General features: G+C 42.5%; 2 protein-coding genes across 2 annotated transcripts in view; one reads left to right on the top strand and one right to left on the bottom strand.

Moving 5' to 3' along the window:
* Positions 1-7,830, top strand: part of LOC308285231 (uncharacterized protein) — a gene marked incomplete at both ends in the record, with an annotated part of 72,146 nt that extends 64,316 nt beyond the window's left edge. The window contains 6 exon segments of the mRNA XM_080725950.1: positions 1,315-1,521; positions 1,630-1,788; positions 1,794-1,904; positions 4,703-4,930; positions 6,399-6,522; positions 6,917-7,830. Coding sequence (XP_080582076.1) covers positions 1,315-1,521; positions 1,630-1,788; positions 1,794-1,904; positions 4,703-4,930; positions 6,399-6,522; positions 6,917-7,830 — 1,743 coding nt within the window.
* Positions 7,831-11,851: 4,021 nt separating this feature from the next.
* LOC308285528 (retinol-binding protein 1-like) lies at positions 11,852-14,766 on the bottom strand (the record flags this gene model as incomplete). The annotated part of the gene is made up of 4 exons (XM_080726311.1): positions 11,852-11,902; positions 12,922-13,023; positions 14,030-14,208; positions 14,694-14,766. The coding sequence occupies 4 exons, from the start codon at positions 14,764-14,766 to the stop codon at positions 11,852-11,854; spliced, it is 405 nt and encodes a 134-aa protein (XP_080582437.1).
* Positions 14,767-15,279: the final 513 nt, after the last annotated feature.

Below are 15,279 nucleotides of genomic sequence, written 5' to 3' on the forward strand. Positions count from 1 at the left end.
ACCAACATTTTCTCAAACAATGTTCAGGGGTCTACCATGTGGCCCCATGTGGCGTGTGGCTCCCAGTGGCCCCTGATATACAGGGGCCCCTGATGAGGCCTGTGAGGTGGCCCCTGGTGTGACTATTGTCATGGTAGACCCATGGACAGCGTTTGTGCCATATTTGGTGCAGATCAGAGCAGCAGTGCACCTTTGGCACCTGGGGACCCCAGGGGCCACTGATATGGCACACTGGGGCCCCTGGTTTAGCCCTTTGTGTGACTATTGTCATGGCAGACCCTTAAACAGTGTTCATGCTAAGTTTGATGCAGATTGGAGCAATGGTGTGCCTTTGGCACCCTGGGGCCCTCGGGGGCCCTTGATATGGTACACTGGGGCCCCTGGTGTGGCCTGTGAGGTGGCCCCTGGTGTGACTATTGTCATGGTAGACCCCTGAACAGTGGTTGTGCCAAGTTTGGTGCAGATTGGAGCAACGGTGCACCTTTAGCACCCCAGGGGCCCCTGAGTTGTCCCCTATTGTGCCCCCTGGTGGCTACATGTGGCCCCTATAAAAGTACAGACTACTTAAGTATGTTGTCAAAACTTTGTTTTTGCTCTCCTGTAAAATTCTGGAAATACTTTTTGCGTCCTCGATATGGCAAAATTCAATGGTGAAACATCAATTGTGGAGTTATCTGTTTTTGATAAAAAACGACTGTTGGAGTTATCTGTTTTTGCCAAAAAAATAAGTTTAAATTAAAAGAAAAACTATTTTCTAATAAAGTTACATTTTTTATGATACATCTATTTTGTTAAGTCATTTTTACTTAGTCAAATCCACCCAACTTCAGTTTGATTGATATTACTTTGAGTGCACAATAAAAAAACTGGATTTGTGAACATTTATAAAAACGGAGTTATCTGTTTTTGCAAATGAACTCTTCATATATAAAAAGTAAGAGTCACTAGAACCAAGTACTGGTGTTTTCGATTAATCTAATATGGATCAAATTGAGTTTGAAGTTACAATGGGTTTAAATAGGAAGGAGGTGTGTGATAAATTGAATATCAAATCTATAAAGCAAATTAAAAACTGTTCAGGGTGTTCACAAAATGAACCAACATTGAAATATCCCCTTTAGAATTGTTATACAAATAAAAACCCTCCTTGTATTGAGGTCATCATGGGGCGTGTAAATGGGTATACAATCGTAACTAAAACGACATTGCATCCGTCCTTTTCCATTTCCTCAACGGTTTTGGACATAGGTTATACTGTCTTTGTCCAATAGCAAAGTCTGATGTACACTCATTTATTTTCTTTCAACTCAACAGGTGGTAAAGCAGAATGTGACAGGTCTGCAATGGATGGCCAGTGAGGCGTGGACATCATCAGCCGTACTCCAGACTCCTGACTTCATGCCGATTCTGAGGGGAACCCTGGGTATCGCCATCCGTCGTGGAGAGATCCCAGGCCTGAGGGACTTCTTGTTAAAATTACAACCCGACAACGAGCCTGACAACAGCCATGAAAACAATATAGTGAGCCTTTTGGTCCATTTTGTATTTAAGTTGCAATTTCAAACTGATATCTGTTTTCAATAGTTTACATGGTTAATTTATGTTCAAGTCTTCATCGTGTTTCTTCAGGTGAGTCAGTTTTGGGAGCACACATTTGGGTGTAAATTTGCACCCCTTCCGTCAGACTGGGTGGATGCTGGTGGAAGGGTGTGTACTGGACAAGAGGACCTGGGAACAGCAGAAAGTGCTCTGTTGGATGTGTCTGACCTCAGACCAGAATATAATGTGTACAGGCTGTGTATGCTCTGGCCCACGCTCTCCATGACATGTTGCAATGTGTGCCAGGAAGAGGGCCTTTCACTGGGCACAGCTGTGCCAGTTTGCAGACAGTACAGCCTTGGCAGGTGAGATAGTAATTCAGTTTACCTGTTCATTTATCTAGTTTGACTCATACAACAAAACATGTTTAGTTAAAAAGTTAAAGCTTTAACTCTTTGAGTGCCAGCGCCCTCTAGGGGCCAAAGAATGCCAGCGCATCTCTCATAGGCGAGCGCTTTAGCTTCCAGGACTTCACCTTCCAGGACCTGACGTGCTCACGTTCATGCATGGCATGGAAATGTCCCGGATGAAGATGCTAACAGAATGGCTATTCCCATTTTGTCATCTAAAAGATCATTTTTGGGCGATTTCGCCGTAAATAAACCTTGCGCCGCTTCCCTAAAACACAAAAAAGAGATATAAGCCTTTAAAGATGCGGTCTTTCATTGGATTAGGCGGAGATTGGCGATTGCGTTCGCAAATTACGGCCGGCCGGGAGGTTGCTAGCTTTCGGCTAGTAGCTAGAAAAATCAGGCCAGGCTTCAGAAGGCCTCTTATCATTTTATTCATTTAATTAAATAAAGCCGAACTACTTCGGGATCGGCACACTCGTGTACTCATCGGAAGCGGCGCCGAACATCGGGTGAACATTGGGGAGCTCAAAAATGTATTTTAAACCATTTTTAATGGAATATATCGTCGGACAGAGTAGAACGGCTAGCTGGCTAGCGGCTAGCGAGCCAGGACCACCCACGACTCTACAAGCAGATCGGGGTAAGTGAATTAATAAAAAAAAGATTGTATTGGATTGAAATAAAGCCGAACTAGTTCGGGATCGGCACCAGATGAGTTAATACTGTGATAGTAACATAGAGCAATGGTTGCCTATACAAGTGGGCCCTTTTTTGCCATCATTTTAGGAAAGTTACAGTATTTTTTTAGGCTAAGTGGAGAGGGACAATCCTTCAGTAGCACTAGCCCACAGAGCAGAGAGACATCACATAATTTGGGCCACACTGGCTTGTCTATCATCTGAATACTGACCTAGTAGCCCAATCACAAGCTACTGTGGCCCAGGAGTCCCACCCAAACATTTAACAGTTGATACAAGCCCGCTGCCTCGCATCGCTGCCTCGACACATTATGGTCTTGTAGATGTTCTATGTTCGGTCCGCGCAGGTTGTGGTAGGCCAGTCTGGGACAAAATGCAAGGAACAAATTTATGTCCCAGTATGGCCCTGCCAACCACTCAAAATCTCGTTCACGGCCCACCCATTTGACCACTCAATACGACATCCATTCCACTGCTGTGTTAAAGGGATGGGTGGGTCATGTCATTTTCAGAGCAGATTTATTTTAATGAACAATCAGTTGATTGTGTTCTGGCTTTAGATCAATGGATTTAAAGTAGTATTATTTGCAAAACACTTCACCCATTATCAACCTTATCGTTGTTTGGTTGTGGGCAAATCAGAAACCTGACCTTTACCGCCACCCGGTCGCCTAAAAAGTTTTAAATCTTGTTTGAAATGACCAAACTTGTCTATCAATTAAAGCGGTAAATGGTGCATTTATATAGTCTTTATTCCAAAGCACTTTACATAGATTGTGCATTACATTCACCCATTCACACACCGATCGGGAGGAAACCATGTAAGGCACCAACCTAACTCTGTGTGAGCCTGGTTCTCCATCCAGCCGCTCTACCGGCCACTACCCCTGAGCCACTGCCGCCCCAATTACATCACTGGTAGGCAGGTTTCTGAAATGTCAACAGCCCTCCTCTGAGAGAACAGCAATGGTGCCATTTCATAAAGAGTATTTTTACATGATATATTTTTATTGTTGCGACCCAAGGTCGCAGTATACCATGAGAAATGTCGTAGCTTGTCTCTGTCTGTGTCAGTCCTTCAGTCAGTACAGGAAGTGATGTCACGTGACATCACCTCATCAAAGATCAAACCCTGGATATCCATACTGTGTCAGTCAGTGGGTTGGTTCCCTTGTCACTGTGACATCACAGGTGATATCACATGCAGGTGACATCACCTATGTAAAAGTCCATATATGGGTATCCCTTTTATGCCCATATATTAAGATCTCTGATGTCATTGATATATGCCAGATGGCAAAGGCATGGCCCATATCTGTGTGGCTGGTTCAGATAGGGATCTCCTTGTATGGCCATAACATATATTGTATGTATATGGATACATATTATTATCAATAAAGGATAAAATAAAATAAAATAAAAAGTCCATATGGTCATTCCCAGAAACAAAATCCCTTTTATGCCCATATATGGAGATTTCTGATGTCATCAAATCCAGGCCAAAACGTTAATATTAAGTCCATATATGTATATGTATATGTATATTAATAAAGGATAAAATAAATAAAATTTCCATACAGTATGGGCATTCCCAGATGATGCCCTGTTAGGGTACCCCCTTATGCCCATATATGGAGATCCCCAGGAATCAAACCCAGGCCCTAACTTGCCAAGGCCCTGCTTGGATTTACTAATTAACATACGTTTTATGCCCATATATGGAGATCCCTGTCCCAATGTCATCAATATTAAGGACATATCTGGGAATGTCCATATTTGGTAATGCCCACATATGGGCATGTTTTGACATAACATTGTTGACTATCATGCAGGGGTCTCCATATATGGGTAACTGGTCCGATATACTTCACTGGCCAAGAATTGTCTCCCTGAAGGGGTCTTACTAGTTTTGCCAATTATATTGGGGCCCACTTGCAATATCCTTGTGGTCCAAAATTGGGCCCCAGCCCACAGGTTGGGAACAGCTGTATATTGTGTATACATAATTATTTAAGTCTCATTCTTCATAATTTTTCTCATCACAATGTCTAGCTTGTGTATTACATGGAAAAGGTCAACTTCAACACATCATTTGGTGATGATGTATCATTTGATGAGAACGGTGATCCTTTATCAATTTATGATGTCATGAACTGGGTGTGGCTCCCTGATGGAAGCACAAAGGTTCACAATGTGGGTTTGATCAAGAAGTTGGCCTCCGGAGAAGAAGAAATCATTATTGATGAAAACAAAATCTTCTGGAACTTTGGATCCAAAGAGGTCTCTCTGGCTTTCTTTTTTTTTTTGCAACTTATTGTTTTATTATATATCAATATTCATCACAACATTTTTTTCTGGAATACAAAACAAATGATAGAATACTGTACATTAATATAGACAACATAAAATATTTATATATGATACTACAACAACAACGACAACAAACAAAAAAATGGGATAAACAAAGACAAAGGAAAAAGAGGGTAGGAAGGGGGGGAAAGGGAGGGGGGGTGTCCTGCTAGACCTCTATACGTGCAAAAGGCGCCCACTTTTTATTGTATTGTTCCTTTTGTAGCCTTACCATATAGGTGATTCTTTCCATGTCTCTAATCTCTTTCACCTTGCTCAGCCATTGATCATGAGTTGGTGGGTGTGCACCCAACCAGTTAATTGTAATGGTTTTCTTGGCTGTTGTTAATAGTATTTGAAGGAGGTAGATATTTTTCCTGCCTTCAAAGCCCGTTGGTATAATTCCTAAGATGGCTGTCTTGAAATCTTGTGGTAATTGAGTATCAAACACTCTATTAATGTCGTTAAAAACTATGTTCCAAAACCGCCTTAGCTTGGGGCATGTCCAAAAGATGTGTGTATGATTTCCCACCTGTTCACCACATTGCCTCCAGCATTCACTTGTGGGTGTGGTGCCTGCTCTAGCAGTCAGTAACGGGGTTTTAAAAACCTAGTTATTATTTTCCACTGATATTCTCTCCAAGAATTGGAATTGGTTACTTTGTGTGTTTCATTGCAAGCGCCTGTCCATTCTTCCTGTGTGATCTCTTGTTGAATCTCTGCCTCCCACTTTGCTTTAATATAGAGGGTCTCACTGGGTGACTTTTCTAATAAGTTTTGATATAGACTGGAAATAACTTTTTCAGTCAAGACCCCATTTTGGTATCTATCACTAAAGTAGCCAATGTTGAGCTCATGAAGTTAATGTAATTTAAATTACATTTAAAGTTGCTATATGTATTTTTCTGCTGGCATAAGCAGGAAACAGGCAATTGCTTATTTTCTTTTTTTAATTACATTCAGACGGCTAACCATGCTTCCTAAAGAAATGTTGTCTCTGTGACACTTCCTGGGGCCACAATCTGCCTCCAAAATTATTATTTTTTATCTGTGAGAAGTTCTGTCATTGGTCGATAGACAGACCAGCCTGCCCTGGTTTTAACCAATCAGGCTGCGACCTGGTTAGACCTGTCTGTCAATCCTTTTAGCCCCGGTCGGCTGGTTCATGCACCAATGAGCTATTAGTGACAGAGATTCTTACAGATAAAATAATAGTTTTGGAGGCAGACTGCGGCTCCTAGAAGCCACAGAGACTAGATTCTTTTAGGGAGCATTGTTAGACGTCTGAATATAATAAAATAAAAATAAAAAATACAAATAAGCAATGGCCTGTTTCCTGCTTATGTCAGCAGAAAACTACCTATAGCTACTTTAAATGTATTGTTTCTTTCCTCTGTAGCCTCCTCGGTCAGTGTGCAGTGAGAGTTGTTCCCCTGGAACCCGTGTGGCCAGAAGGAAAGGAGAACCTGTATGCTGCTTTGACTGCATTGCTTGTTCTGAGGGAGAGATCAGCAATCAAACAGGTAGGTTAGTTGGCTGGTTGATAAAAGGGCAGGCGTGACCACAACAATTAAAGAATTTGTATCATATTATAATCAGAATTAGTGAGGATCAATTATATGAAGATAAACAAAAAAATCATGGCACTGCATCTTTAACATGGGGACAAGACGGACGGACAGACAGACGGACGGACGGACGAACGAACGAACGAACGAACGAACGGACGGACGGACGGACGGACGGACGGACGGACGGACGGACGGACGGACAGACAGACAGACAGACAGACAGACAGACAGACAGACAGACAGACAGACAGAAGTAGAGGTTTCCACATGTCCATGAATAATGATTATAGGATGAATCAATACTTTACTCGTCTGTACCTTTCTTTAACCTTGCTCTCTTTGTTAGACTCTACAGAGTGCACCAGTTGTCCAGAGGACTTCTGGTCCAGTCCCCAGCGTGACCACTGTGTCCCTAAGAGTCTGGAGTTCCTCTCCTACCATGAGGCCCTGGGAATCACCTTGACAACCATCTCACTGCTAGGCACACTTATCTGTGCCGTTGTCCTGGGAATCTTCATCTATCATCGAGACACTCCCATGGTCCGCGCCAACAACTCAGAACTCAGCTTTCAACTTTTGCTGTCACTGATGCTGTGTTTCCTGTGTTCTCTTCTGTTCATTGGTCGTCCCAGAATGTGGACCTGCCAGCTGAGACATGCAGTGTTTGGGATCACCTTTGCGTGGTGTGTCGCTTGCATCCTGGTAAAGACTATGGTGGTGTTGGCCGTGTTCAGGGCCTCCAAGCCTGGAGGAGCAGACATTATGAAGTGGTTTGGTGCTGTGCAGCAGAGAGGAACCGTTCTGACTCTTATTTCCATCCAGGTGATAATCTGCATTACCTGGCTTGTGTCCGCCTCACCAACTCCTCATAAAAACACACAATACCACAGTGATAAGATAGTCTATGAGTGTGATGTGGGATCAACAGTTGGGTTTGCAGTGTTGCTGGGTTATATTGGTTTACTGGCACTCCTCAGTTTTCTCCTAGCATTTATGGCAAGGAATCTTCCAGACAACTTCAATGAAGCCAAGCTAATCACTTTCAGTGTACTGATTTTCTGTGCCGTGTGGATAGCCTTCATCCCAGCATATATCAGCTCTCCAGGAAAATATGCAGATGTAGTGGAGGTGTTTGCTATTTTAGCATCTAGCTTTGGTCTATTGATGGTGCTGTTTGGCCCAAAGTGTTACACCATCCTGCTGAGACCTGAGAGAAACACTAAGAAGTCCATCATGGGTCGAGGCTCCACCAAGACATAGCAGCAGTACTGTATAGTAAAAGCAATTAATGTAATCAAATTTGCACCAGGAAAGTGCAGTCAGTGATCTATTGTTCAGCCTGTTCAAGTGGATGAGGTTGAGGATTGACTATTCTAATTGATATAATTAAGTTAATGGCTACCTCTGCCCATATGCTAATGCCATTCCTTTTAGTGGGACAAATTCAGTTTTATTTGACACTTAGAGGCCTTTTCCACCGGCAAAGAACCGGTTCCAGAACCCGTGCCGGTTCAACTTTCTTGGGAACCTTGGTTCGTTCTTGGGAACCGGCTTGCTTTTCCACCAGATTGAACCAGAGCCAAGGATTTGGCTCTGGAACCACAAAAACCAAGGATTTTGTGGTTCCGGTTCCGAACCAACTTTTACGGTTCGGAAACCAACACCGGTTCTCGTGGAAAAGCACACCTCTGGTTCATCCCATAGGCGGGAGAAAGAACCGGAACTGGTTCTTTGCCGGTGGAAAAGGCCCCATAAGGCCCCATAAGGTTCTTTCTCCCGCCTATGGGATGAACCAGAGGTGAGCTTTTCCACCGAGAACCGAGTTGAACGGGAACCACAAAATCCTTGGTTCCTCTGGTTCAATCATGGTTCAATCTGGTGGAAACGCAAGCCGGTTCGCAAGAACGAACCACGGTTCCAAGAAAGTTGAACCGGCACTGGTTCTGGAACCGGTTCTTAGGGCGCTTTTTGCCCAGCAAAGAACCGGTTCGGGTTCTTTCTCCTGCCTATGGGATGAACCAGAGGTGAGCTTTTCCACCGAGAACCGAGTTGGTTCCAAACTGTAAAAGTTGGTTCGGAAAGGGAACCAAAAAATCATTGGTTCCTCTGATTCAATCTGGTTCAATCTGGTGGAAACGCAAGCCAGTTCGTGGCCGGTTCGCATGAACGAACCAAGGTTCCAAGAAAGTTGAACGGCACTGGTTCTTGAACCAAGGTTATTTTGGTGGAAAAGGCCCTTTACAGTAGATGCACTGTTCAGGACTTCAGGTACATGCGAAGATCTTAAACTGGGAAGATCAACCATAATAAAATATTGTCATGGCACCATGACAATAGTAAAAGTAAATACATTTTCTTTTGTTTCATTTTCTTTCTTTCTTTCTTTCTTTCTTTCTTTCTTTCTTTCTTACATTGGGCTATCAATGCCTGCTTGTTTTTGGTGGGGTGAATGGGTCAGCACCATTAGTTCCCTTCGATACATGTGTTGTAACAGTGACAAATAAATTATGTATTTTTTTTAACTAATGCAATTTCTGAAAGTCATGATTGTGAAAGTGCATACTTTTATTTGATTTAATATAAATGCTTGAACATTGGATGACATTTTATGCAGTGCATTTACAGTATATGAAGAATTACTGGCTATTATTGGGGAATAGATGACACTACAATGAACATAAACATTTAAAAAAATGTAATGAGAATACAATTGTAATAGCTGACACACAGATAGCCTATATACCGTTGTTCCCTATTGAGCTTGGCACATTTTCTGGGGAAAGCTGCCCAGATCACATGTCACACATGTCTTCTTATTTTTTCGGTGGGAAACCACCCACTCTGTAAAACACACTATTTTTGTCGTGAAATAAAACACATCCAACCCAACCGCCGCTTATTTCCGGGTTGTGTTTGCGGTGGCTGCTGGGTGGCTCGAGGTGGGTGCATTTTATTTCATGACAAAATTAATGTATTTTACATAGTGGGTGGGGTGCTGAGAGGTTTCCCACCGCAGAGAATAGACTTTCAACAACTCAAAACCTTTGGTTTGGTGAGTAGCGAAGTAGTTTAGTTTATTTTGACTGAAGTTGAGCCATCGTAGGGGTACAGAAATCCTGGTCTAGTCTTTTAGCCAGCCGTCTGTCAGAGCGTCTCTGGACCAGACAGATAGCATTTACAAAAAGGAAAGGCAGCAGCTTTACCCTCTCAGACAGCTGAGAAGTTTAATGCCAGTAAACACACCCTGACCAAGGTCTATAGGTCACTTACTGAGAGCGTTCTCACTTTTAACATGGTCTCCTGGTATGGGAACCTCTCAGTTAGAGATAGGAACAAGCTCACCCAGGTACAGTAGTTAATCAAGCAAGTAAGATCATTGGAAACAAACAATTGCAACTTCAGGACACATACAACCGCACCATAACCAAAAAGGCAATTCAGATTTATAATGACTCTGACTGTCTGACAGACTGAGTGCAGTGTGGTCTAATCTCCTAAGAAATCACATGACATGGGCGGTTCATTCTACCTACACACCAAACTCGATAGTTATGTAGTGTGCGTGTGTGGGTGTGTGCGTGCACGTGTGTGAGAAGTTTTTAAAGAGGCAGTGATCAGGTCATTGTGATTAATAGGTACAGTAGAAATGGTCACGCTGTTATATGAGTCAATAGTTTTCCTCCCGTCGTGAAAATGGTACAGGTATAGAGTATATATGTCAGCTAAAGCTCTGACAAATATTTAAATACAAGACACACTGAAACATATTTCAGTTGCAAGTGAAAGTATGCAGCTAATGTTGACTGTAATCATGTCAAGTTAAGCTGGTTTTACTGCTATAGAACATTTCATAGCATTTAGACTCAATGTGAATCACATCATACTAAACCACACTAAAAACTGCTAAAAAACTTTGAAAAGATACTGTACAAACTAATCAACAAAGTACAGCCGCCACCACCACACAAACACAATACGTTTTTTTATTCTTTATTTACCCCGGGAGGTAGCTATTAGATTGGATGCTTATTTTCAGCATCACGCACGCACGCACGCATGCATGCGGCACGCACGCACACCACTGACCAGTACAACCACACAACAGTCTTATGCCTCATTCACACTACAGATATATAGTTGAACGTTTTGCTTGGTAATTCAATGTAATCTCAATGGAAACCAGCTTTAAAGGCTGGATTCCAAGGACAGCCGACACGCCCAGCCTTTAAAGCTGGTTTCCATTGAGATTACATTGAATTACCAAGCAAAACGTTCAACTATATATCTGTAGTGTGAATGAGGCATTACACTGTTGCTCCACAGGATCAGTCATGGGGTGGAGGGTTCAGTTCAATGCCTTGCTAAAAGACACTTCAGCGGTGTTGGGGGAGGGGTGAGTGGTGGGGGCAGTTAACTTCTCCACCCATCGATTTTGCCTCAAACCGGGAACCTTCCGGCAACAAGCACTGCGGGGCACTTTTGGACCCCCACTTTGACAATGATTACTTTAAAACCCTCTAAGGCCCGCATTAAGAAATACTTGAAATAAAAAATTGAAAAAAATCAGATGGTGTTGTAGGAGTCCTATTAAGAGGAAAATGTAATGTTTTTTTCAAAAAAATGTTTTTGTAAGATTTTATAGCCATAAATCAAAAATCATAAATCATGCTCTAATTTACATATGGGGGATATTTTTCACAATAATAACATATGTACATGTTCTAGACATTCTAATGATCACCAAAAAAATAGTACAGGCATTTTACTTATGTTTTTGTGAGGTATAGCTTCCATGAAAAAGTGAGATGTTGTTCGTCAAAACTCTGGAATTTCAGCGGGTGTGGCGGGTGTGAATGTCAGCCCCTGTGGGGGGTATTTATATGCAAATATTGTGGCCAATGGCATTGTAATACTAAACAATAGAATCCAATGGTGGTGTTTAGGTGGTAGGGGGAGCTAAAATAAAATGATTTAAACCTTTTTTTGGATAAAATACAAACGTTGTAATATTACAACCGTGGGCCTTAGAGGGTTAATTTGAATTATTAGTAGGCTACATCTGGTCGGCTACACCACACTGTGAGCTTGTATATTTGTTACTTAGTTTCACTACTTTTGACAATAATGACATGCCCAAAACTGGAAGGCCGGGTTGAGAGTGGTTAGGTCTGTCTGTGGGTTTTGTTAAATATTGAACCCATGAAAAGTATCAGCTGCTGTCTGATGTGTACATGCTGCTCCTCTCTGCCAGAGGGCGCTGTTTAGTTCAGTCAGAAGCAGCTCAGGTCTTCTTGAACACCTGCTTGGCCACTGCTCCTCCTGCTCTCAGCTCCTTCACAAAACAATGGAAAGGAAACACAATGCATTGTTACAGTTTACGGTTTAGGCATTTATCAGATGCTCTTGAATAGACTGAAGTCAAGTGTGAGGTCAGATTTAGCAGATTAGATGATTTATTTCATAGTTTTTATGCACAACAAGATGAGTGTAAGTACACTCTACGGGTGCACCATACAGTAAACTCTCATCGCTCCACTCGTACCGTGTGTGGTACATCGCAACACATCCTTCCCTGGAGCAGTGGTGGACACAGTACTCAACCCCAGGACTTGAGTCAAAGTACAGATACTCCTGGTCAAACATTACAACTATAAGTGAAAGTAGCTTATTCATTTTACTCAAGTTAAGGTAGCCTACAAAGGTAATTGGTTGATTGCAGGTTTTCATTACAACACTAAACACCTTATTGAAATGCACATTAGAAGTGAGTAGACTAATATGACATGACTGATGCAATAATGCATACCTGCCTACCGATGACATCATAAGAAGGCAGGTTTATCCGCAATGGCTTCTATCTCAGCATGCTGGCATTGCAGTAAGAGAAAAGCTAGGGTTTATCGTCACTACGTTTTTTCGCAAAGTTAAGCCCTGCTTCATCAGACAAGGCCGTTGCACAAAAGTAGTGAAAACAGCATATCTACAAGCACACAACGCCTCGCACCACGAGGCGTTGTGTGCTTGTAGAGAGGCGTTGTGTGCTTGTAGAACGGCTGTTTTCACTAGCTTAAATCATTTCTAAAATCATAAATACAAACAAACGGTTATAGACATACAAGGTTTCCACCCGACAACGGCGTTATATTAGCTTGGAATCCCCATGATGTCATTGGTTGGCAAGTGTGTCTGACCTGTCCATAACCCACCATTGAGATACAGAATATGGCAGAACATAGGCAGGAATTGAAACATTTAAACACCAAAAGGCTATTCAAATTCAACATAGATTCCATTCTCCATATAACATGTGTATATATTTCTTGATGACATTGACAGTTGATGACCTCTTACCAGATGCAGCTCATCTCCGTTCACCCAGTGGGTCCATCCTCGACCTTCCACCTCTCCCTTCTGAACACACACCAGCCTGTCCCCCTCCCATGTGACAGTGGACTGTATGGAATCAGAGAGAAACACTTTAACTGTACCTCTCCCATGTGACAGTGGACTGTATGGAATCAGAGAGAAACACTTTAACTGTACCTCTCCCATTATGACAGTGGTCTGTATGGAATCAGAGAGAAACACTTTAACTGTACCTCTCCCATGTGACAGTGGTCTGTATGGAATCAGAGAGAAACACGTTAACTGTACCTCTCCCATGTGACAGTGGTCTGTATGGAACCAGAGAGAAACACTTTAACTGTAACCCTTCCCTTGTGACAGTGGTCTGTATGGGGATCAGAGAGAGAAACACTTTAACTGTCCCTCTCCCATGTGACAGTGGACTGCAGGGGAACCAGAGAGAAACACTTTAACTGTACCTCTCCCATATGACAGTGGTCTGTATGGAATCATAGAGAAACACTTTAACTGTCCCCCTTCCCATGTGACAGTGGGCTGTATAGGGATCGGAGAGAGAAACACTTTAACTGTCCCCCTCCCATGTGACAGTGGTCTGTATGTTTACATGCCTTCGCCTCAGTGTGTGTTCAGTAACAGGAGTCTCCCTGTCTCTCCAGCTCTTTAGTAAACTGAAAATAAATGTTCAGTTTGGGATACCAGTATCAGGAGAGAGAACTCATCATTTTAACCAAAACCTCTTTGTCTTAACCAAAGAATATCACTTTAAAACAAATAAAAAGCAACTTCTTTTTATTCTTTCTCTCTGTCACACACGCACAACGCAAACAAACGCACATTTTCTCATGCATCGGCAAACAGCACAGAGGGCTGCCTTATCCATAATCAGCTTATGAATTAGCTTTCTATTAATCCTAGTTGGTATGCAGCCACCAAACAAAGTGCGTGCATGCGCGTGTGTGTGTGTGTGTGTGTGTGTGTGTGTGTGTGTGTGTGTGTGTGTACACGTGTGTGTGTGTGTGTGTGTGTGTGTGTGTGTGTGTGTGTGTGTGTGTGTGTGTGTGTGTGTGTGTGTGTGTGTGTGTGACATACTGACCATGCATCTCCTGTCGTCCACTGCAGACAGGTCCTCCTCTGCCTCCCGGCCCACATAGATGTCCATGCTGTAGTCCTTGAAGGTGCTGATGGTCTTAATGCAGATGTGATCTCCATCCTGGCTGATGTCCTTGTCTGGCTTCAGCAGGCTGGCTATCTTCCTGATGGCAAGGTTCACATCTGTCATATTAAATATATGAGAGGGAGAGAGAGAGAGAGAGAGAGAGAGAGAGAGAGAGAGAGAGAGAGAGAGAGAGAGAGAGAGAGTGTGGGGTGGAGAGAAAGAAACGCCATACATTTTATTGATATCAATATCATCGTGTTGAAGCGATCTCACTTAACCTACATTATAGGCCTATACTGTAAGTATTTTCACCAATGTAGTATTAGTAATAGCCGATCTACAAGCTCACAATGCCTCGCAGCGCAAGCCGCAAGGCCTTGTGAACTTGTAGATCTGCTATTTTCGGCAAATGTTCCCCTGCAGAAAATGTTGTTAAAAAATTTCCCTAACACACAAAGATTTAGCGAACCCCTTGTAGTAACTCCGAGGACCACCTAGGGTCCCGGACCCCCTGTTGAAGACCCCAGTGCTATACAAATAGCCATTCCATGCCTTATCTAAAGCCCTGATAATCACAAAAACAACAACACAGATTACTCACCTAGAGCTTTCAGATACTCCTCAAAGTTTTCATTAGAAATCATCTTCCAGTATCCATTCAGATCCACAGGCATGTTGTCTGTTGGTAGTTCCAGTGAATGAGGACCTGAAGGAGGTCCAATGTGGCTGGTCTAGCTGCAGTGGAATGGTCCAGAACGCCCGATCTCACTGAAATCTGCACTCTAATCCAGATTAGCTGCCATTTGTTTCTCAAACCTCCCCATTCAAAGGACCACTTTTTTGTTAATGTAAAAGCAGAAATATCACATTGTAGAAATGCTCTGTCACAAGGTAATGTCCTGCATTCACAATTCGACTTGTGTAAAAGTACAAAAGTATTGGCTACAGAATATACTTCAAAAGTAAGTAAATGTACGGTATGCATTATGCAGAATGAACTATTCGCTTCAAGGTTTGCCACAAGGTTCGGCACTTCAAAGGTTTTCCAAATGTCTAAATCATTCAAACACAGCACGTGTACAAGCTGACAAAGTGTCACAATGCGATGTTTTGTGAGCCTGTAGATCTGAGATTATCGAATAGCTGAAAATTTAAATAGGGCTTATATAGTCAATTCATCTAATAAT

The sequence above is a fragment of the Nannobrachium achirus genome (assembly GCF_963921795.1).
Source record: "Nannobrachium achirus genome assembly, chromosome: 5".
NCBI classification, from domain to species: Eukaryota; Metazoa; Chordata; class Actinopteri; order Myctophiformes; family Myctophidae; genus Nannobrachium; species Nannobrachium achirus.